Here is a 23,286-nt window from a genome sequence, read left to right on the forward strand (position 1 = left end):
GAAAGACACATGCCCACACAACCCAAGAACCTCCCTGACCTCAAAGATGCATACCCTTTACTACTGGGGGGGTAGATCAGCTTTAATATTGCAGATAGATTGTAACTTACATCAATGTAATGATCTGCATCACTTCCAATCCCCCATATGTTTTTTTTCTCTCGCAAATATATATACAGCTCTGGAAAAAATTAAGAGACCACTGCAAAATGTTCTTAAATCAGCATCTCTAAATGTATGACAGCCATTCCATTCCAGTGTCTGTTGAATTCCAACACAGGCACACCTCATTCTACTGAATTAGGTACTAATTAGGTGATCACCTGAACCAAATCTTATTTAACGAGGAAAAGTATAAAAACCACTGCTGTGGTCATCACTGTCCTCTTGCAATAGGACCAGCTGGATGGCAAAAACAGTGCTAATAGTACCTCAAAAGTAATATTAATCAAAAAATAACTATTGACCATGCCAAAAGAGTTGAAAAGGAATGTTTTGAGTGAGGAAAAGAAGGGTTCAATTCTGGCTTTACTGGCAGAGGGATACAGTGAGCATCAGGTTGCTTCCATCCTTAAAATGTCAATGACGGCAGTTCATAAGAACAAGTTCAAGCAGCAGACATTGGGGACAACAAAGCTACAGACCGGCAGAGGGCGAAAACAACTCTCTACTGACCGGGATGACCGCCAACTCATTCGAATGTCACTCAACAACTGTAGGATGACATCAAGTGACCTACAAAAATAATGGTAAACGGCAGCTGGGGTGAAGTGCACGGCGAGGAAACAGGCTCCTAGGGGCAGGGCTGAAGTCGTGCAAAGCTAGAAAAAAGCCCTTCATCAATGAGAGGCAAAGAAGAGCCAGGCTGAGATTTGCAAAAGACCATAAGGATTGGACCGTAGAGGACTGGAGTAAGGTCATCTTCTCTGATGAGTCCAATTTTCAGCTTTGCCCAACACCTGGTCGTCTAATGGTTAGACGGAGACCTGGAGAGGCCTACAAGCCACAGTGTCTCGCACCCACTGTAAAATTTGGTGGAGGATCGGTGATGATCTGGGGGTGCTTCAGCATGGCTGGAATCGGGCAGATTTGTCTTTGTGAAGGACGCATGAATCAAGCCATTAACAAGGTTGTCCTGGAAGAAAACTTGCTTCCTTTTGCTCTGACATTGTTCCCCAACTCTGAGGATTGTTTTTTCCAGCAGGACAATGCGCCATGCCACACAGCCAGGTCAATCAAGGTGTGGATGGAGGACCACCAGATCAAGACCCTGTCATGGCCAGCCCAATCTCCAGACCTGAACCCCATTGAAAACTTCTGGAATGTGACCAAGAGGAAATGGATGGTCACAAGCCATCAAACAAAGCCGAGCTGCTTGAATGTTTGCGCCAGGAGTGGCATAAAGTCACCCAACATCAATGTGAAAGACTGGTGGAGAGCATGACAAGACGCATGAAAGCTGTGATTGAAAATCAGGGTTATTCCACCAAATATTGATTTCTGAACTCTTCCTAAGTTAAAACATTAGTATTGTGTTTAATTTCACCCAAAAACATACCTATAAATAGTAAAACCAGAGAAACTGATAATTTTGCAGTGGTCTCTAAATTTTTTCCAGAGCTGTATACAGTTGAAGTCGGAAGTTTACATACACCTTAGCCAAATACATTTAAACTCAGTTTTTCACAATTCCTGACATTTAATCTTAATAAAAATTCCCTGTCTTAGGTCAGTTAGGATCACCACCTTATTTTAAGAATGTGAAATGTCAGAATTATAGTAGAGAGAATGATTTATTTCAGCTTTTATTTCTTTCATCACATTCCCAGTGGGTCAGAAGTTTACATACACTCAATTAGTATTTGGTAGCATTGCCTTTAAATTGTTTAACTTGGGTCAAACGTTTCGGGTAGCCTTCCACAAGCTTCCCACAATAAGTTGGGTGAATTTTGGCCCATTCCTTCTGACAGAGCTGGTGTAACTGAGTCAGGTTTGTAGGCCTCCTTGCTCGCACACGCTTTTTCAGTTCTGCCCACACATTTTCTATAGGATTGAGGTCAGGGCTTTGTGATGGCCACTCCAATACCTTGACTTTGTTGTCCTTAAGTCATTTTGCCACAACTTTGGAAGTATGCTTGGGGTCATTGTTCATTTAGAAGACCCATTTGCGACCAAGCTTTAACTTCCTGACTGATGTCTTGAGATGTTGCTTCGATATATCCACATAATGTTCCTTCCTCATGATGCCATCTATTTTGTGAAGTGCATCAGTCCCTCCTGCAGCAAAGCACCCCCACAGCATGTTGCTGCCACCCCCGTGCTTCACGGTTGGGATGGTGTTCTTCAGCTTGCAAGTCACCCCCTTTTTCCTCCAAACATAACTATGGCCAAACAGCTCTATTTTTGTTTCATTAGACCAGAGGACATTTCTCCAAAAAGTACTATCCCCATGTGCAGTTGCAAACCGTAGTCTGCCTTTTTTATGGTGGTTTTGGAGCAGTGGCTTCTTCCTTGCTGAGCGGCCTTTCAGGTTATGTCGATATAGGACTTGTTTTACTATGGATATCGATATTTTGTACCTGTTTCCTCCAGCATCTTCACAAGGTCCTTTGCTGTTGTTCTGGGATTGATTTGCACTTTTCGCACCAAAGTACGTTCATCTCTAGGAGACAGAACGCGTCTCCTTCCTGAGCGGTATGACGGCTGCGTGGTCCCATGGTGTTTATACTTGCGTACTATTGATTGTACAGATGAACGTGGTACCTTCGGGCTTTTGGAAATTGCTCCCAAGGATGAACCAGACTTGTGGAGGTCTACTATTTTTTTTCTGAGGTCTTGGCTGATTTCTTTAGATTTTCCCATGATGTCGAGCAAAGAGGCACTGAGTTTGAAGGTAGGCCTTGAAATCCATCCACAGGTACACCTCCAATTGACTCAAATGATGTCAATTACCCTATCAGAAGCTTCTAAAGCCATGACATCATTTTCTGGAATTTTCCAAGCTGTTTAAAGGCACAGTCAACTTCTGACCCACTGGAATTGTGATTCGGTGAATTACAAGTGAAATAATTGGTCTGTAAACAATTGTTGGAAAAATTACTTGTCATGCACAAAGTAGATGTCCTAACCGACTTGCCAAAGCTATGGTTTGTTAACAAGAATTTGTGCAGTGGTTGAAAAACAAGTTTTAATGACTCCAACCTAAGTGTATGTAAACTTCTGACTTCAACTGTGTATATACAGTGGGGAAAAAAAGTATTTAGTCAGCCACCAATTGTGCAAGTTCTCCCACTTAAAAAGATGAGAGAGTCCTGTAATTTTCATCATAGGTACACGTCAACTATGACAGACAAAATGAGAAAAAAAAATCCAGAAAATCACATTGTAGGATTTTTAATGAATTTATTTGCATATTATGGTGGAAAATAAGTATTTGGTCAATAACAAAAGTTTCTCAATACTTTGTTATATACCCTTTGTTGGCAATGACACAGGTCAAACGTTTTCTGTAAGTCTTCACAAGGTTTTCACACACTGTTGCTGGTATTTTGGCCCATTCCTCCATGCAGATCTCCTCTAGAGCAGTGATGTTTTGGGGCTGTCGCTGGGTAACACGGACTTTCAACTCCCTCCAAAGATTTTCTATGGGGTTGAGATCTGGAGACTGGCTAGGCCACTCCAGGACCTTGAAATGCTTCTTACGAAGCCACTCCTTCGTTGCCCGGGCGGTGTGTTTGGGATCATTGTCATGCTGAAAGACCCAGCCACGTTTCATCTTCAATGCCCTTGCTGATGGAAGGAGGTTTTCACTCAAAATCTCACGATACATGGCCCCATTCATTCTTTCCTTTACACGGATCAGTCGTCCTGGTCCCTTTGCAGAAAAACAGCCCCAAAGCATGATGTTTCCACCCCCATGCTTCACAGTAGGTATGGTGTTCTTTGGATGCAACTCAGCATTCTTTGTCCTCCAAACACGACGAGTTGAGTTTTTACCAAAAAGTTCTATTTTGGTTTCATCTGACCATATGACATTCTCCCAATCCTCTTCTGGATCATCCAAATGCACTCTAGCAAACTTCAGACGGGCCTGGACATGTACTGGCTTAAGCAGGGGGACACGTCTGGCACTGCAGAGTCCCTGGCGGCGTAGTGTGTTACTGATGGTAGGCTTTGTTACTTTGGTCCCAGCTCTCTGCAGGTCATTCACTATTTCCCCCAGTGTGGTTCTGGGATTTTTGCTCACCGTTCTTGTGATCATTTTGACCCCACGGGGTGAGATCTTGCGTGGAGCCCCAGATCGAGCGAGATTATCAGTGGTCTTGTATGTCTTCCATTTCTTAATAATTGCTCCCACAGTTGATTTCTTCAAACCAAGCTGCTTACCTATTGCAGATTCAGTCTTCCCAGCCTGGTGCAGGTCTACAATTTTGTTTCTGGTGTCCTTTGACAGCTCTTTGGTCTTGGCCATAGTGGAGTTTAGAGTGTGACTGTTTGAGGTTGTGGACAGGTGTCTTTTATACTGATAAAAAGTTCAAACAGGTGCCATTAATACAGGTAACGAGTGGAGGACAGAGTAGCCTCTTAAAGAAGAAGTTACAGGTCTGTGAGAGCCAGAAATCTTCCTTGTTTGTAGGTGACCAAATACTTATTTTCCACCATAATTTGCAAATAAATTCATTAAAAATCCTACAATGTGATTTTCTGGAGAAAAAAAATCTCAATTTGTCTGTCATAGTTGACGTGTACCTGTGATGAAAAATACAGGCCTCTCTTATCTTTTTAAGTGGGAGAACTTGCACAATTGGTGGCTGACTAAATAGTTTTTTTCCCCCACTGTATATGCCATATCTTTCTAACTGTGCTCTTTCACAAAAGCTCTCAACCTATAACCTATATACTTATTATGGACACAGTATGCTTTACATTAGTTATCTTGTTGTTATTAGATGTTGTTAGTTGTTATTAGTCCCATCCTTCAGCTCCATTCAACACCTCCCATCTATCTCTTAACACCATTTATATTGGATTTCTATTTGCCATATATTTTTCAACTGTACTGTGATGTTTCACAAAAGTTCTGAACCCTTCTATTCTCATTGTTTCTACAGATTGTAAATTGAAAAGAAACATTTTTGCTAAAAGTATTATTATATTATTGATCGATTGACTATGACTTTTCTGATCACCCAGTAGTGCTATCTGCAGGGTTAGCTCCAGGTAAATGTTGCAATCCTTCAGCCATTCCTGGACCTGTGACCAAAAACAAGCTGCAAATTGACAGTACCAAAACAAATTATCTAATGATTCTGTCTCTTCGCAGCAAAATCTGCAGAGCTGGGAAGATTGTATCCCCCATATAAATAACATTCTATTGGTAGCAAGAATTTTGTATAATAATTTAAATTGAACAATTCTAAGTTTTGAATCTGGCGTCGTTTTGCGTATCAGTTCATAAACACTATGCCATGGAATCGGTACGTCAAAAATCTGGGACGGCTGTCAATCCTTTGGAACTTAAATGAAACTGGTATACTTATTTATGTATCACAATTTTCTTTAACCAATTATGTTCTTTAATGCAGGGCCAACAGACAATTTCCTTACTTTTTCCCCCTTCCACTTTTGCAGTAATGCTGCAATTATTTGGTTGAGCAGACATTTCTATATGTTTTTGTTAGCTGCATGTTTTTTTCAGCCATTTAGCAGACACTCTTATCCAGAGCGACTTACAGTTAGTGAGTGCATACATTATTTGTATTTTTTCATAATGGACCCCTGTGGGAATCGAACCCACAACCCTGGCATTGCAAACGCCATGCTCTACCAACTGAGCTACCAACTTCCCTCCCTTACCCTGGACAACGCTGGGCCAATTGTGCGCCGCCCATGGGTCTCCCGGTCGTGGCCAGCTATGACAGAGCCTGGATTCGAACCAGGATCTCTAGTGCGCCATTCGGGAGTTCATGTGTGACATAACTCCGCCAGTCCTACCTATGATACCATTTACGAAGATTATACCTTTTAAAACATTTTTTCAAAAAATAATGGTTTTTTATCAATTAGTATATTTGAGTTTAACCACAATACTTTGTAAGTCACCAAATCATTCACATGACTGTTGATGAACCCAATGTACTTCGTTGCTATGCTCGCTCCCTTGGCCCAATGTACCTCTCGCAATGTTCTCTCTTGGCCCAGCCTTGCTCTGATCTCCTCCACCCCTCCTTTAAGTCTCTACCCATTTGTCTCTTTATCTCTTCTGTCTCTTCTCTCATTGTGCCCCTATGTGCGTATCTCTCCCCTGGTTGGCAGTGCCAGCTATGTGTACTCTTGGTGTCCAGTCTCCAGACAGGGTATAAATAACTAGCACATTTTTTGCTTCGTGGCCTGAGAGCTCTATTTGCTTCTCACAATTGAGGAACCATGGGAAAATAATCTTTCCGTTACGCACATGGCACACACATACAAAAGCACTCTTAAACGCACAAACTCTCACACAAACCTACTTGCAAATATGCATGCACACACACACACACACACACTACACACTCAGCAAGCATACCATGGTTGGGCACAAAACGAATAACAAGGTTATAAGAATTGATGTAATGTCATGTTACATTAGGCAGTGTATGTAACTGCAGTCAATTATGGGAAACTTACTAGAACAAGGGGGTCTAAAGATGTCAGAAAGAGAAAGGACAAGAGAGAGAGAGAGAGAGAGAGAGAGAGAGAGAGAGAGAAATAGAGCCAGCATGAGCTCATACTGTCGCATAAGCCACTGTGTCAAACAAGATACAGCACCATGCTTGATCGAGATAGAGGTCCGGATGTGAGTGTGTGAATGTGGGGAATGGTGCTGGGAGTAGAGGGGAGAAGCGATAGAATGAGAGAGCGAAGCGAGAGAGTGTGTGTGTGTTGGTGTGGTTGACTTCAGGAGTCATAGAGAAGTTGGGGGGTGGAGGGACAGACTGTGCTGACACACTGGGATCAGCGGCGGATTGTTTCCATCGGAAAGAATTCCAAGAATGGGCTAGAAGAGCTATCAGTGACTGTGCTTCAAGCCTTCTGACCACAGTTTAATACACAGCCAGGCCCCCATTCACACACTCACTAATACACATTCTCACACACCCAGTGCCACAAGCCAACAACGGTATAGGAGACGCAATCTGTCCCCAGAGTCAATTTGGTGCTCTGATGTTATCGCTGGCCAAATGACGGCTGTTGCACTTGCAGCCCCCATGCACTTAAATGGTTGTTCACACAAGGAAATTGGCAAACCAATGACATTTATGGACAAGCAGGAGTGCAAGAGAAACAAATTGATAAAAATCAGACGTCAATTCACTAAGGGGTTGAGTTATGTAACTACTTGATTAGTTTTAGATTTAGGCCAACTTGATTGAGGGATGGAGTGTTGGACCTTTGAGCTGAGTGCATTGAATGTTACTGTTACGATACTGTTGCCAGATAACTAATCAGAACAAAAACCTCACTAACCCACTTATAAACAGTTACATCCTGCTACACTTTTTTGTATGTATAGTGTACTGTATTCTATATATATTTTGAGCATTCTTATCAACAGAGTGGTCCTGACAATGGGCCAGATCGTTTTGCATGGCCCGGTGCCCCAGGTGGGTGGAGAGTTCACCAATGGAATGGTCTAAAACAGGGTTCTTCAATTCCGGTCCTGGAGGGCCGAAACACCTCTGTTTTTCATCCTCTCCTTCTAATCAGGGGCTAATTCAGACCTGGATCACCAGGTGAGTGCAATTAACTACCAGGTAGAAATAAAAAACAGAAGTGTTTCGGCCCTCCAGGACCGGAATTGAAGAACCCTGGTCTAAAATGTGCAAACCCCGCCCACCCGGCACACTGGGCCATATGCAAAACAAATTTGCACAATATAGCAGTGATGGCGGGACAAAGCAAGTCATAATTACTGATTGGCTGGGCCCGACCTTCTCCCTGTGGTCCCACGGCCCTTGAAGTTATGAGCTGACCATGTATTAATAACTTTTTATGCACCACTTTTTCCAGGAAGAAGGAAGCAGGGGAGAATGTCAGCCATAGAGATACATAGAGGACTCATCTTTGTATCTGTGCCATTATAGCACCCGTGACCGCATGGGCAGCACCATTGAGGCAATCTTCATTTTGAAGTAATACATGTTCTTCTTCGCAATTGGCTGATCCCTCCTGATGTCCCGGTTGGACATGACTCCAACAGGGTCACCAGGAGGGATCAGCCAATGAAGTTGGAAGCCCCACCCAGTTGACTATATAAAAATGGTGGAAGCCCTCAATGGCGCTGCCCATGCTAATATACAGTGGGGAAAAAAAGTATTTAGTCAGCCACCAATTGTGCAAGTTCTCCCACTTAAAAAGATGAGAGAGGCCTGTAATTTTCATCATAGGTACACGTCAACTATGACAGACAAATTAAGAAAAAAAAATCCAGAAAATCACACTGTAGGATTTTTTATGAATTTATTTGCAAAGTATGGTGGAAAATAAGTATTTGGTCACCTACAAACAAGCACGATTTCTGGCTCTCACAGACCTGTAACTTCTTCTTTAAGAGGCTCCTCTGTCCTCCACTCGATACCTGTATTAATAGCACCTGTTTGAACTTGTTATCAGTATAAAAGACACCTGTCCACAACCTCAAACAGTCACACTCCAAACTCCACTATGGCCAAGACCAAAGAGCTGTCAAAGGACACCAGAAACAAAATTGTAGACCTGCACCAGGCTGGGAAGACTGAATCTGCAATAGGTGATCAGCTTGGTTTGAAGAAATCAACTGTGGGAGCAATTATTAGGAAATGGAAGACATACAAGTCCACTGATAATCTCCCTCGATCTGGGGCTCCACGCAAGATCTCACCCCGTGGGATCAAAATTATCACAAGAATGGTGAGCAAAAATCCCAGAACCACACAGGGGGACCTAGTGAATGACCTGCAGAGAGCTGGGACCAAAGTAACAAAGCCTACCATCAGTAACACACTACGCCGCCAGGGACTCAAATCCTGCAGTTCCAGACGTGTCCCCTGCTTAAGCCAGTACATGTCCAGGCCCGTCTGAAGTTTGCTAGAGTGCATTTGGATGATCCAGAGGAGGAATTGGGAGAATGTCATATGGTCAGATGAAACCAAAATATAACTTTTTGGTAAAAACTCAACTCGGCGTGTTTGGAGGACAAAGAATGCTGAGTTGCATCCAAAGAACACCACTACCTACTGTGAAGCATGGGGGTGTAAACATCATGCTTTGGGGCTGTTTTTCTGCAAAGGGAGCAGGACGACTGATCCGTGTAAAGGAAAGAATGAATGGGGCCATGTATCGTGATTTGAGTGAAAATCTCCTTCCATCAGCAAGGGCATTGAAGATGAAACGTGGCTGGGTCTTTCAGCATGACAATGATCCCAAACACACTGCCCGGGCAACGAAGAGGCTTCGTAAGAAGCATTTCAAGGTCCTGGAGTGGCCTAGCCAGTCTCCAGATCTCAACCCCATAGAAAATCTTGAGGTTGAAAGTCACGTGTTGCCCAGCGACAGCCCCAAAACATCACTGCTCTAGAGGAGATCTGCATGGAGGAATGGGCCAAAATAGTGTGTGAAAACCTTGTGAATACTTACAGAAAACGTTTGACCTGTGTCATTGCCAACAAAGGGTATATAACAAAGTATTGAGAAACTTTTGTTATTGACCAAATACTTATTTTCCACCATCATTTGCAAATAAATTCATAAAAAATCCTACAATGTGATTTTCTGGATTTTTTTTTCTTATTTTGTCTGACATAGTTGACGTGTACCTATGATGAAAATTAAAGGCCTCTCATCTTTTTAAGTGGGAGAACTTGCACAATTGGTGGCTGACTAAATACTTTTTTTCCCCACTGTAGGCTTTTGGCCACTAGAGGCCTCTATCCTTCTCTATGTCAGCTCATCATTCTCTTTCCAGAAAGTGGTATGATGACATTGGGAGTGCCACCTGGCCAATCTGAGAGGCCCTTGTCCCCCTCAAGTCCCGCCCTCTTCACCCTTTGATGGACATTTCCAGGTACAAGCCAAACAAACTTGACCAGACCATGTTTATCAGTACAAGGCAGCGAGTCATCTGTAAAGTGTGTTTTCACAGACTCTTAATTTGTTCCTGTAAAGCCCTCAAACTCAACTCTGGATCTTAAAGCCAGTTCCACTGCACGTTTTTCCATTGTTCCCATCTAGTCAGGGACTGATTTAGGCCTGTGACACCAGGCGTGTGCAATTAATTGTCAGGTAGAACAGAAACCCAGCAGGCTCCGGACCTCGTAGTGTAAGAGTTGAGTACCCCTGCTGTAAAGTATCGGCATGTGTGTTTTCCTCATTGTACTATAATGTCACTGTTCATAGCACTCTTCACAAATCTTAACTGACTTTAGAATCAGCAAAGCGTTTCAGGAGGCTGCAAAAATTCAATCGTTTCAGTGTTTGAGAAGAGAGGTTAGAAAACAGGAAGTGTGGTCTATGCTGCTATATATATATATATATATATATATATATATATATATTCTGTATATATGCATCAAGAAGAAGCTAGAGATGCAATGATGTGCAGGAAGTAAAACAAAGGCACCAGATTCAGTAAACAATGCAGGTGAGGGGGATGAAAAAAGTTCCTTTTTACAAAAGAGAGAAATAAATAAGTTTGTGCATTTCTTGAAAACAATATGATGCACTATAGGGTTACCCCAGAAAAAGTGTATTTTGCCCCATAGCAGTGGATCTGCTTCTGCAACCTCTGACATAGCACAAGGAATCAGTCAGACAGTTGGAAGCAAATTCAAATGTTTATTTACAACCTCTGCATTCAGAGTAAAGTGATCTAAATACAACAACAACAAAAAAGCAAAATGGCAGCTATTCTCCCTGAGCTTTACAAAAACAAAGCACAGGACTTGTGGGTGACAGCAGAGAGAAAAGGATATGTTCTTTACAGAGCCCTAATGCCATTTACAGAGGGAGAGACATACACAAAACTTAATTTACAGTATCAGAACAATACATAAAGGTATCTTCTTTTCTTCAGAAAACATTATGCCTTTAACTATATACATATTTCCAAGAAGGCTGAACAGCTGGTGATGTAGAATAGAGAAATAGACGGCAAAACATCATTAGTTTAACAAATTGCATACAAACCAGGTGGCAATTTATGAGTCAGGATCAACTAACTGGCTTTAACAAACACAGACAGATATCAGTAACTGTTTTTAAGATGATAAAAAGGAAGCTACTATGGAGGACTTGTTAGTAAGAGAACAGAATCCATGAACCAGTGGAGGCTGCTGAGGGGAGGACGGCTCATAATAATGGCTGGAATGGAGTCAATGGAATGGTATCAAACACAAACATGTGATTTCCATGTAGTTTATACAATTCCATTGACTCCATTCAAGCCATTATGAACCATCCTCCCCTCAGCAGCCTCCACTGCCATGAACCAATGCCTGTTTTTATGAACTGGAAAATTGGGAGTTGTTTCAGAAATGTACAAGAGGTAGCTGGCCAAGTCCCTGTCCCTGCATCGTGATATACCTTACTGGTTGAGGGTGACATACCCATAAGGGCTGATTTCAAAAGAACAGGAAGACTAGATCAGTGAACTCAGAGCTCTGGTGAGAATCACAGTCTCATTAATGTTTCGTGACAATAACAAAATAAACCAATCAACAATAACCTCAGGTATTGGCTCCAAGGGCAAAACTGTCCTTCAGTCTTGAGTCTTTGTCCATTTTAGTGACACTGTTGGTTTTAATCACTACATCCAAAAAATATATTGATTAATATTGACTCTAATTGCCCCCTCCCTCCCCCTCCCCCTCCAATACCTATCAAATGACATCTGCGGGGACAAGATAAGGAAAAAAGCAAAGCACATGAGTGCTTCAGTGCACAACCAGCCTTCATATTATACTGTACATATTATGAACTGTTATAGAAGTAGGGAAGAGTTCCCTCTCTTTCCATCTCAGTGTAAAAAAAAATTACTCCTTGCCCAACAGAGACTAACGGTCTCTGTGTCATTCAGTAACCCCTACTTCCTGTCAGTAATCACAATCCACCGAAACAAACCCCACCAACATACGCACAATACTTTTAAAAACAGACTATGAGATCCACAGATGGCAATGGCAATCATGTACATTTCAATCCATATACCGAAGGAAGGTATGAAAAACAGAAGTCCGCTTGGGTACCAAAGCAGTAGTCTATGGGTATAAGGAGTCTCTGGAGTCATGTAGCCAGCAGATTTGGCGAATGGTGTGGGAATTGTAGTCTCCTGTAGTCCTAGATCTGTCCATGGAGCTCTGAGCTGCCACCGTTTTACTGGACCTCCATTTTAGGGTGAGACACAGAGGTGCTTGGTGTTGGTATAAACTGTGTGTATTTTCATACATATGGTGTGTGTGTGGTTAAGCAACAGAGGTGAAATCCAGAAAGTAGATAAGGTACAGCATGCGTATTTCTTCTCTTGAGAGTGATGCTTCGGTGTCAAGGGAAGGAAAGTGAGCATCACTGACATGTGTGCCCCTAGTCAGTCTGAGTGGTTAAGTGCTAGTAGGGTGTAGGTGGGAGTAGGGTCTGTCGTTTGGCCTCTAGTGCTGGTTGTTCTGCGTTGGCTGTCCAGTTTGGCTTTTGCCATGGTTCTCCTTCTCCTCTTCTTCACTAACAATGAACTCCTCAGGAGGCCAACGCAGCTCGCCGCTCTCCACTTCCCCCTCCGTGGGCTCCACTACGATGGAGGGCAGGCGGTCTTTCAGCTTACAGCAGCGCTCGAAGTCCGAGGGGTCTGGAAAGATCTGAGGAAAGCACAAAAACACACTGTTAAAGTCCTGGGTGTCTGGGTCTGGTCACAGTCTTTCATGCGGCATCATGCTACATTTTATAGCTTTGGAAGGCATGGTGCCAAAGCTGCTTTTAAGTGCTTACAACTTGTTATCCAACACCGTGTGACTGACAAATGGGGAGATTATACGAGAGCAAGTCATAGCATTGCAAACCTACAGCAAGTCTGGTACCGTCAAGAAACCAAGCACACTTTAAGGGAGTAGAGCTTACTTATAACTTAACCAAAAGAAAACAAGGTGATAGATATTGTCAAATCAAGGAGAGGAGAGAGAGCCTTTCCTGGTCCAAGAACAGCATTTTTGTAAATGTTTGGATAGTGGAAGAATATTTTTAGTTCAGCATATTTCAGTGGGAGACATTGGAAGGGGAAAGCGATGTCGCTGTCTAGGCAAACAGCCCAGTGGAAAGAAAGCATTAGATGAGGCTGAGAGGGATAGACGGAGAGAGTGAGGGGGAGGAAGAGAGGGAGGGGGAGGAAGAGAGGGAGAGAGCGGCTGGGAGAGAAAGAGAGGGTCCAGCTGTGTCCAAGTCTCCCTGAATACCATAAGAGGGGGATGATAAGAGAAAGGGAGGAACAAAATGTTCTGAAAACTGCTGTGTTGAGTATATTTAGATGGGCTCATAGTAATGGCTGGAACGGAATACATGGAATGGTATCAAACACGTGGTGTCCATGTGGTTGATACCATTCCATTCACTCCATTCTAGACATTATTATAAGCCGTCCACCCCTCATCAGCCTCCTGTGGTGTGTGGGTATGTGAGTGTGAGCATGTGTGTTAGTCAGTGCATGTGTGTGTGAGTGAGTACGTGTATGTTAGCACAGGTCTGAGAGATGGTGAGTATATGTGTGTGTTTGTGCATGTGTGCGCAGGGAGTTTTAGTATCTGCATCTCCTTGCCTGCGTTGCTAATGTCTATGCGCCAGCACTGAGGGGAATTGGGCAGAGTGACCTTGCTATAAGACCCCCAGCAAACACGTCACAGCTCATTTCACTTCCAGCGACAGGAAACAGCAACGCATTCGCCAGCGAGGCACAATGACAGCTATTTTGGGTTGTGGTGGGGGTAGAGGGGGGATGATCGGGGCTTTGGGCGATCAGGAATCACAACAGTGCTGACTCGAACACCAATTGAAGTTGCTACAGAGAAGCTCTCACCTCCGTAACATAAACAACCTCCAGTTACTCTGCTCTGTAAAACTACCTCCATACTATTTTGGCGATTCTAAGGGTCAATGCCATGTTGCCTTGCAGAAACACAGCTGGCATTCAGGTGATGGACTCACAAATTGGACCAAACACAACGAATTTGGAGGAGGAAGCAGTTAACTGTTAGTCACCCAGCTGTCTGTCCATCCTGTGCAACTGGGTCCTGGACTTCCTGACAGGCTGCCCCCAGGTGGTGAAGGTAGGAAACAACATCTCCACTTCGCTGATCCTCAACACTGGGGCCCCACAAGGGTGCGTGCTCAGCCCCCTCCTGTACTCCCTGTTCACCCATGACTGCGTGGCCAAGCACGCCTCCAACTCAATCATCAAGTTTCCAGACGACACAACAGTAGTAGGCTTGATTACCAACAATGATGAGACCGCCTACAGAGAGGAGGTGAGGGCTCTGGGAGTGTGGTGCCAGGAAAATAACCTCTCACTCAACATCAACAAAACAAAGGAGATGATCGTGGACTTCAGGAAACAGGAGAGGGTGCACCCCCCTATCCACATCGACGGGACCGCAGAGGAGAAGGTGGAAAGCTTCAAGTTCCTTGGCGTACACATCACTGGCAAACTGAAATGGTCCACCCACGCAGACAGTGTGGTGAAGAAGGTGCAACAGAGCCTCTTCAACCTCAGAAGGCTGAAGAAATTCGGCTTAGCACCTAAAACCCTCACAAACTTTTACAGATGCACAATTGAGAGCATCCTGTCGGGCTGTATCACCGCCTGGTATGGCAACTGCACCGCCCACAACCCGCAGGGCTCTCCAGAGGGTGGTGCGGTCTGCCGAACGCTTTACCGGGGGTAAACTACCCACCCTCCAAGACACATACAGCACTGATGTCACAGGAAGGCCAAAAAGATCATCAAGGACATCAACCACCCGAGCCACTGCCTGTTCACCCCGCTATCATCCAGAAGGCGAGGTCAGTACAGGTGCATCAAAGCTGGGACCAAGAGAATGAAAAACAGCTTCTATCTCAAGGCCATCAGACTGTTAAATAACCATCACTAGCACATTAGAGGCTGCTGCTGCCTATTGAAATCACTGGCCACTTTAAGAAATGGAACACTAGTCACTTTAATAATGTTTACATATCTTGCACTACTCATCTCATATGTATATACTGCATTCTATTCTATAATATTCTACTGTATCTTAGTCCATGCCGCTCTGTCATTGCTTGTCCATATACAGTTGAAGTCGCAAGTTTACATACACTTAGGTTGGAGTCATTAAAACTTGTTTTTCAACCACTCCACAAATGTCTTGTTAACAAACTATAGTTTTGACAAGTCGGTTAGGACTATCTACTTTGTGCATGACACACATAATTTTTCCAACAATTGTTTACAATTGGAGGTGTATATGTGGATGTATTTCAAGGCCTACCTTCAAACTCAGTGCCTCTTTGCTCGACATCATGGGAAAATCAAAAGAAATCAGCCAAGACCTCAGAAAAAACATTGTAGACCTCCACAAGTCTGGTTCATCCTTGTGAGCAATTTCCAAACGCCTGAAGGTACCACGTTCATCTGTACAAACAATAGTACGCAAGTATAAACACCATGTGACCACGCAGCCGTCATACCGCTCAGGAAGGAGACGCGTTCTGTCTCCTAGAGATGAACGTACTTTAGTGCGAAAAGTGCAAAACAATCCCAGAACAACAGCAAAGGACCTTGTGAAGATGCTGAAGGAAACAGGTACAAAAGTATCTATATCTACAGTAAAACGAGTCCTATATCGACATAACCTGAAAGGCCGCTCAGCAAGGAAGAAGCCACTGCTCCAAAACCACCATAAAAAAGCCAGACTACGGTTTGCAACTGCTCATGGGAACAAAGATCGTACTTTTTGGAGAAACGTCCTCTGGCCTGATGAAACAAAAATAGAACTGTTTGGCCATAATGACCATCATTATGTTTGGAGGAAAAAGGGGGTTGCTTGCAAACCGAAGAACACCATCCCAACCGTGAAGCACGGGAGTGGCAGCATCATGCAGTGGGGGTGCTTCGCTGCAGGAGGGACTGGTGCACTTCACAAAATAGATGGCATCATGAGGAAGGAAAATGATATGGATATATTGAAGCAACATCTCAAGACATCAGTCAGGAAGATAAAGCTTGGTCGCAAATGGGTCTTCCAAATGGACAATGACCCCAAGCATACTTCCAAAGTTGTGGCAAAATGGCTTAAGGACAACAAAGTCAAGGTATTGGAGTGGCCATCACAAAGCCCTGACCACAATCCTATAGAAAATGTGTGGGCAGAACTGAAAAAGCGTGTGCAAGCAAGGAGGCCTACAAATCTGACTCAGTTACACCAGCTCTGTCAGGAGGAATGGGGCAAAATTCACCCAACCTATTATGGAAAGCTACCCAAAACGTTTGACCCAAGTTAAACAATTTAAAGGCAAAGCTACCAAATACTAATTGAGTGTATGTAACCTAGTGACCCACTGGGAATGTGATGAAATAAATAAAAGCTGAAATAAATCATTCTCTCTACTATTATTCTGACATTTCACATTCTTAAAATAAAGTGGTGATCCTAACTGACCTAAGACAGGGAATGTTTACTAGGATTAAATGTCAGGAATTGTGAAAAACTGAGTTTAAATGTATTTGGCTAAGGTGTATGTAAACTTCCGACTTCAACTGTATGTATATATTCTTAAATCCCATTCCTTACTAGTTTTGTGTGTATTGGGTATATGTTGTGAAATTGTTAGATATTACTTCTTAGATATTACTGCACTGTCGGAGCTAGAAGCACAAGCATTTCGCTACACCCGCTATAACATCTGCTAAACACGTGTATGTGACAAATACAATTTGATTTGATCCTCCTGGGCAGAGAAGAGACCTTCACCACCTCCTTCCTTATCCTCACAGGACAGACACACAGCTGGTGTGTAGATGGTGAGGGGCAGGCAGCCCACCTTCCTACAGGGTCAGTCTGCATCCTCTGGGTCAACTCTGACACGAACAGTCACAGATGCTCATAAAGGAGTGGGTTGGCCTTAAAATGGCCCTGATTGTTTGTTTCCAGAGATGAGCCATTGACCCAGCAGTAATAAAAGCAAGCAGTGGAAACAATCAAACTTGTCAAGGCCACCTGATGGCTTGCTATTCAGAAAGTTGCCTATCTGTGGGTTGTGACATTGCGATTCTACAAACTCCTACTCATTTCCTTTGTATGTTTTTAAAGTCATTGCAATCATCTCTAACTCCCTGCAAAGCTGCACTCCTCCCCACCACAAGGCAAATACACATTTTTCCACAACACGATTACCCTTTCCTTAAATAGCCCCCCTAAATTCCTAAAAAAGTATTTTGTTTGCATAACTTGTAACAACAATAATAACGCTGATGATTAGACCTCCTGATTGGAAAACAAACCTCTCCTTACCCATAGTCCCCTGAGTGAGCTGCTTACAGTAAGAGCTATGATGGAACATACAGCCTTGGCTGTCCCTAATCCAACCTCAACCTCCTTTTGTTCAGAGGGTTACTAATAGTGGTGGGGACTTTTGAACAGTGACGTGTGCCATAAACCAATTAAAACTACTACACCCTCTGCCCCCCCCCTCCCCTCCCCTCCCTTATGGACCATGATCTAGCGGCAAACCAATTTCCCTATGGGACAATCAAGTGGAAACTTGAACTTGTATGTGCGTGTTACCTGGAAGGAGAGCCGGTCCTTGCTGGGGCTGAGCCTCATGTCCTCCATGGGCGTGCTGCTGATCATCACCTCAGTCATGTCTCCACTAGGCACAAACACTGGGCTGGAGAGAGACATAGGGGAAAGGACTAGGTTATTCCACCATTCAGGATCTCTATTAGTCCCAAACTTTCACACTGAGGAGCATTATAAAGAGCAGGTACATGTGTCCCAATAATGGTGCTGTACAAGAGGCTGCACGAAGAAGAACTGATAAGTTGGTGTAATATAATTTACATGTAGCTATTACTTTTGGAAGTAATATGCAAATTCATCCAGTCCATTTAGTGAGATGACTGAGTATGACTTTCATGTAGTTGATGTGCATGAGATATGGCCCTTTGATATTGTGTTTGCAATGAAAAGGCTACGCATAAGCCTTGTTCAGTCTTTTGTTTGGTCTATGCATGCATTTGTTTTTATTTAGTCTGACCACTGACTGACTATGCAGAATAAATGTAGTGCACTGCAAAGCTACACCACCACCAATATGTGGTTTGCATTGAGTAGCCATGTATTCATACAGGATGAGGTATGATTCAACTAGCAGTGAGGGGACACAGTCATAGCAAGAATGCATTGTGGGTGTACACTGCAATTTGACTGGAACCCATAACACGGGAGGGACCCAATACCCTCTGTTACATCAAAGGTTCACCAAACTTTCCATTTTAGTTGAAGCAACAAGATGTTGTTTATCCACTTCAGTGTACCCTACATGCTGAAGCACTGTAAGAAATGACTGAACAGGGGGATTGAACTGAGGTACTTTGTGGGAGGAAAAGTTATTCTTGGGATGTTTGGGAACCAAGATGTCAGCCGAGCAGAGCGTTCTTCTCACGCTTTCTATTTAAAGCCTAGTGGTACAGTGGTCAGTGTCCACAGGACTATGGTCAGAGTGGCCAACCCACCGTAGGACAACTACAACTGGGACAGGAAACAGAACATACTGTAGATGACCACCTGCATCAAATGAGCAGCACAAGCACAGACTTGGTCAAAATATAACAGATCAGTCATTTGTTTCTGCAAAAAAGTAGAACATTGGGTGCCATTAACCTACTTTAACCCTGAATAAAAAAATAAAAAAAGTTTTTCTTTTAGAGACGATGGAAAGTTAAGTGGTTAGCCATTTCGATATCCTCTAGCCATGACCAGTAAAACATTTTAGGTAAACCTATGAAGTGCACTTTTAAAAAAAGGAGCCTAAATTCTTCGTCAACTCAACTTAAAATATATATTTTCCCAATATTTGTCAAGTTTCCCAGAGGTATTTTGACAGTAATCCTGTGTACAATGTCAGATAAGACCCTGAGCTGTGAACCCCGGACTTCCAGACTCCCTTTATGGCGAAATTAAGAATGGTACCTCCGTGTCCCTTTCCATTTGTGAACTTTCTGTGATCGGAGCAGGAAACGTTTTCACCATAAGAGGTTGTGGGCAAAAATCGAGATGTTTCCTATGACTCATAGTTTGCCACTCTCTCATGTTACTTCACTGTTTTGTTGACTTCTTCTTTCCAAGACGTCCACGTTTATCATTCAATAACCTATTAATCCCCGCACAGTCACGATAAGACAGTCTCCAGTGGGAATCAGGACTTTTCATCAAAAGAACATGTCCGTGACAGCAGTTTATAAAGCACCAGAATAAAAAGTTAGCATATACTCTGACTGGAGACAAACAAGTGGAGCTCAACAACCAGTCTTTCATTGTACGGGGATTAAGTTCCAGATAAAAATCTTTCAACTTCTGTCAATCCAATAATTGCAAATAAAGCCCCTAGGCCATCCACATTTTCCAACATCACTTTCATGTAGAAAGTCTTAGCCTTTTGGTACCATAATAAAGGACTGAGGCAGACGTATATATTCTTTAGGATAAGGAACAAATCCCATATACAATAAAGTGTTCATCTATCCTGAATCTGTCAGAAAGAGTCTCAACGCCTTCAAACTTGAAAAGGAGAGATGCGCGCGAGAAATCAATTTACAGAGCAACACGTGCATTGCCACACCCTGAAGCAATGGCTACTGCTGTTTATCAATCAATATTTCCATTCCCAAGTTTGCATACCATGTGTCACATACAAATTGGGAAAAGCAAAAATTATTTTGTGCAGGTGGGAGCCGCAGGGGGAAAGAACAAGCTAAGACCAAAGGGCAGAATAGGTTTCTGGAATCTTCTTGTACTTTACAAGTCAATCGATTCAGTGACAACAATAGCCGGAAATCTAAAAATAAAAACTAGTCCAAAGGATATGCAAGGTTAAGTGTGTAAAAAAATTGTCAGCAAGACATGCTCTTGAACCTATGTGACAGAGGGTAAGCCAGAGACGCATGGAGACTGGAGAGGAATGGACACAGAGTGGTGACAGTACAGAAGAGAGAGAGAAACATAAACACTGCCTTTGCCAGTCATATTTCTGCTCGGGGATCGTATAAACATCCTGCTCAGCTAAGAATAACAGAACATCGGCCTAATAAAACATAAAGGGGCACAATGAGAAGGAAGTGGAGGAGTGCACGTAACAATTCAACTCAGGGAGAGAACTTACCACTCAAATACATTAGATCTAAAAGTGTCTGTTCGAGGTTACACTGTGTCCTTTTTTCGTGGAAATGTCTGCCTCAAGGAGCCATGTTAAGTGTTCTGTATAATCAAGAGACTCCAAATTGATGAGGATACTGGATTACCACGGGCTCGCATCAGGGATGCAGATAGGAAACACTTCAAGTTCAACAAAGTTTGCAGCCATCGTGCCAACTAATTCAGAGGCCAAGAGATCAAATGTCTTGCATTCCTACTTCTGCCCTGGCAGGACCCATCCAAGTACACATTTATTCTATAAGGGCACCTCAAACCCTCTGTCTAATGCGCACTGCCAAAGATCAGTCAAGGCACTCCACTTGTCAAGGACACATTTACTCAAAAGTCCAGATTTGACCTAGGATCGTAATCATTCACCAGGATTTACCTGGAACGGCTCCTTTCTGACTGACCAGGCCCATTCAGGTAATTTCATAAGGTTTAAGTCTGTGACATTATTGCCAAGTAGAACTTCTGGTTGGACTTGCCATCCCATCTTCCATGTGACATGATCAGGCACTTCAGTGCTTGGCACTTCAGTGACCCTCTTTAGCACTGTCCACAGGAACATCTAGGCCTACATACTGTACAGAGTCACATGCTCATATGGGCTAATGCCAGTCCTATATGGGCTAATGCCAGCCCTAGACACATTCCAGTCAGAGGTCTGGCATGGGCATGAGACGCATCTCAGACTGACAAGTGTCCAGGCTAAACAAATCAAACTAAGGATCACAGAGGTTGCCTGCTGCATTTTTTAAAATATATAGGCCAAGTGAGGGGGTTATTTCAATCTAGATGGGCTTTTGGGAATCATTCTGGCACATTTGTGAAGGTCTGTCTGTGGGTACATAGTTCATGTCAAGTCGTCTACCAGTCTCCTCGCCCTCTCTACCAGAGGCCCATGTTCGCCCAAGGTGCTGATGGAGACCAAACTTATATCCCCATAGCAATGTGACTTGGTGCACAGGATGGGATATTACATGTTGCATAATTAACATGGTTTCCCCTCTACTCCTCCCAAGTCTTGCTACGCGCATCATAAATCTGAAGCAGAGTGGCGACAATGCAAAGCGGCTGCTGACATTCCATGCCATCGTTGGGCTGCCTGGTGGCTAAGTCACAGCCTGTAGGTGTGTAGGGGGTGGGAGGGGGCCCGTGTCACTCTCTCTGAAACGTGTTGGAATGAATGGGCCATGTCCTGATCACTGCTTTAGTCCATAGGCTGCTTTACGGAGCTCAGCCTTCTCAGAATACAGGAAACACTCTTACTGTGTTACTGGCTGGACGGAAGAAGCTCATGTTTATCTCATGTTAACTTCCAACTCAAGGACATAATGCCATGCCCCATGCTTTTCTTAAAAGATGCCACAGTAGAGGCATTTAGTCCATGATGACCTGATCACTTTATAGGAGAATGACATGTTCTTGTTTCAAGAGGGCAAACACCTAAAAATGCAACAACTGCCCATGGCAAAACATTGAAAGCTATCAAATGCCTCCCATTGGACTGCAGTTATATAATTCATGACATGATCAACCTGAAACACAATAACTAATAACGTTTTGAAAAAGGAATGGAGAAGTGCTACATTAGGCAGCAATGCACGAGGAAACAATAATCAAGAGATCTTAGCAAAAGGATCCCAGAGAAGCACACTGAAAGCGCAGACGAGAAGCTTTGTGGTTACAGTAAGTAACAAGGTCGGGTCTTCACTTCCTGGTGCAGGCAAACGGAGACTTGCAGTGGTAAAAAAAACTAAAAACAGAAGCAAAACAAAGTCTTGCACGAAGTCTTTGGACGAAGTCCTCCTATCCTTAATGCAATGTTACTAGCCTATATGGAGGTAGGAATACTCAGAGTAAAATGGAGAGATTGAGTCACAAGCCTCCTCTAGGTGATGGACCGACCGTAAATGGGTAAGAGGGTCATTCCATCTCCCTCTATTGCACCCTACCACAATAGCCCAACCACTAAAGGTCAAATGATGTGAAACAGCGGTACATATGGTTGAACACTCATATTGTTGTATCTTTGCTTGTCGAGAAACCAAGGTAAGCTCATGTTATGTTCTTACTTCTGCAATTGTCAGTAGTCTGACTAAAAGGCATTGCATCTCAATGTTCCCAAAGCAACGTGAAAACATTGGGTTGCCCATCTGTGTCCCCTTGTGAAAGGAAAAAGGTGATCCTCAGACACACCTGGATAGACAGACTTGGTGGGCCGCTTGACACCTGTCACCATTTGACAAACAGAGCTCCAGAAATGTGGAGTGAGTTGTTTGTGATCTGACCTTTCTTTTAGGTGGTTTTACACGTTGTAAAAAATAAATAAAATACAAATAAAAACTCCACTAACTGCACCCTGACACATTCAAGAGCGCATGTGTGATGGTTTGAAGCAGTAAATAGCCTAGCTTCTTTTGATGATTGACATACATTTTTATTTCTAAATCGCAGTTCTCTTAATTATACCCATTAGCAAATATAAAAACAATGCTAAAAATCACATACAATGAAATTCTGTAAAAAAAAAAAGCAACATAGAACTCATGTCGCAGGTGTAAAAAAAATACATTACAAAAATAATACTTACCAGTATATTTGGGGAGAATATACAGACATTAATTCACACCTGCAGTTGATTCTGATGATCAAGGAATTAATCTGATATTGATGGTTTATTTCCCCACAACCGAACGCCTGTCACAATAAAATTTTCCGAGAGCGTTTTTTACAGAGAAGTAGAAATCGTAGCGGAGCCGTGACCTCAGTGAAACAAACACCCATCAAGTATTTTTGCCGGTCTGATATCCCGACTAGTTAGAAATTACATTTATGT

At 43.1% G+C, this 23,286-nt stretch overlaps 1 protein-coding gene across 1 annotated transcript; it reads right to left on the reverse strand.

Annotated features, from left to right (window-relative positions):
- Positions 1 to 10,837: 10,837 nt before the first annotated feature.
- LOC121539444 (protein LBH-like) lies at positions 10,838 to 23,286 on the reverse strand. The gene is made up of 3 exons (XM_041847944.2): positions 23,041 to 23,286; positions 17,817 to 17,919; positions 10,838 to 12,863 (listed from the first exon to the last, which is right to left on the reverse strand). Exons 1-3 carry the CDS (start codon positions 23,067 to 23,069, stop codon positions 12,660 to 12,662), a joined length of 336 nt encoding a protein of 111 aa, XP_041703878.1. The 5' UTR covers positions 23,070 to 23,286; the 3' UTR covers positions 10,838 to 12,659.

The sequence above is a fragment of the Coregonus clupeaformis genome, chromosome 25, assembly GCF_020615455.1.
Source record: "Coregonus clupeaformis isolate EN_2021a chromosome 25, ASM2061545v1, whole genome shotgun sequence".
Classification (NCBI taxonomy): Eukaryota; Metazoa; Chordata; class Actinopteri; order Salmoniformes; family Salmonidae; genus Coregonus; species Coregonus clupeaformis.

Coding starts and splice junctions, on each gene's coding strand:
- LOC121539444 (XM_041847944.2), bottom strand. CDS start 23,069: ATGTCTGTATATTCTCCCCAAATATACTG. Junction 17,920..23,040: donor TATTCTCCCCAAATATACTG/GTAAGTATTATT, acceptor GTCTCTCTCCAG/CCCAGTGTTTGTGCCTAGTG. Junction 12,864..17,816: donor AGGACCGGCTCTCCTTCCAG/GTAACACGCACA, acceptor TGCTTTCCTCAG/ATCTTTCCAGACCCCTCGGA.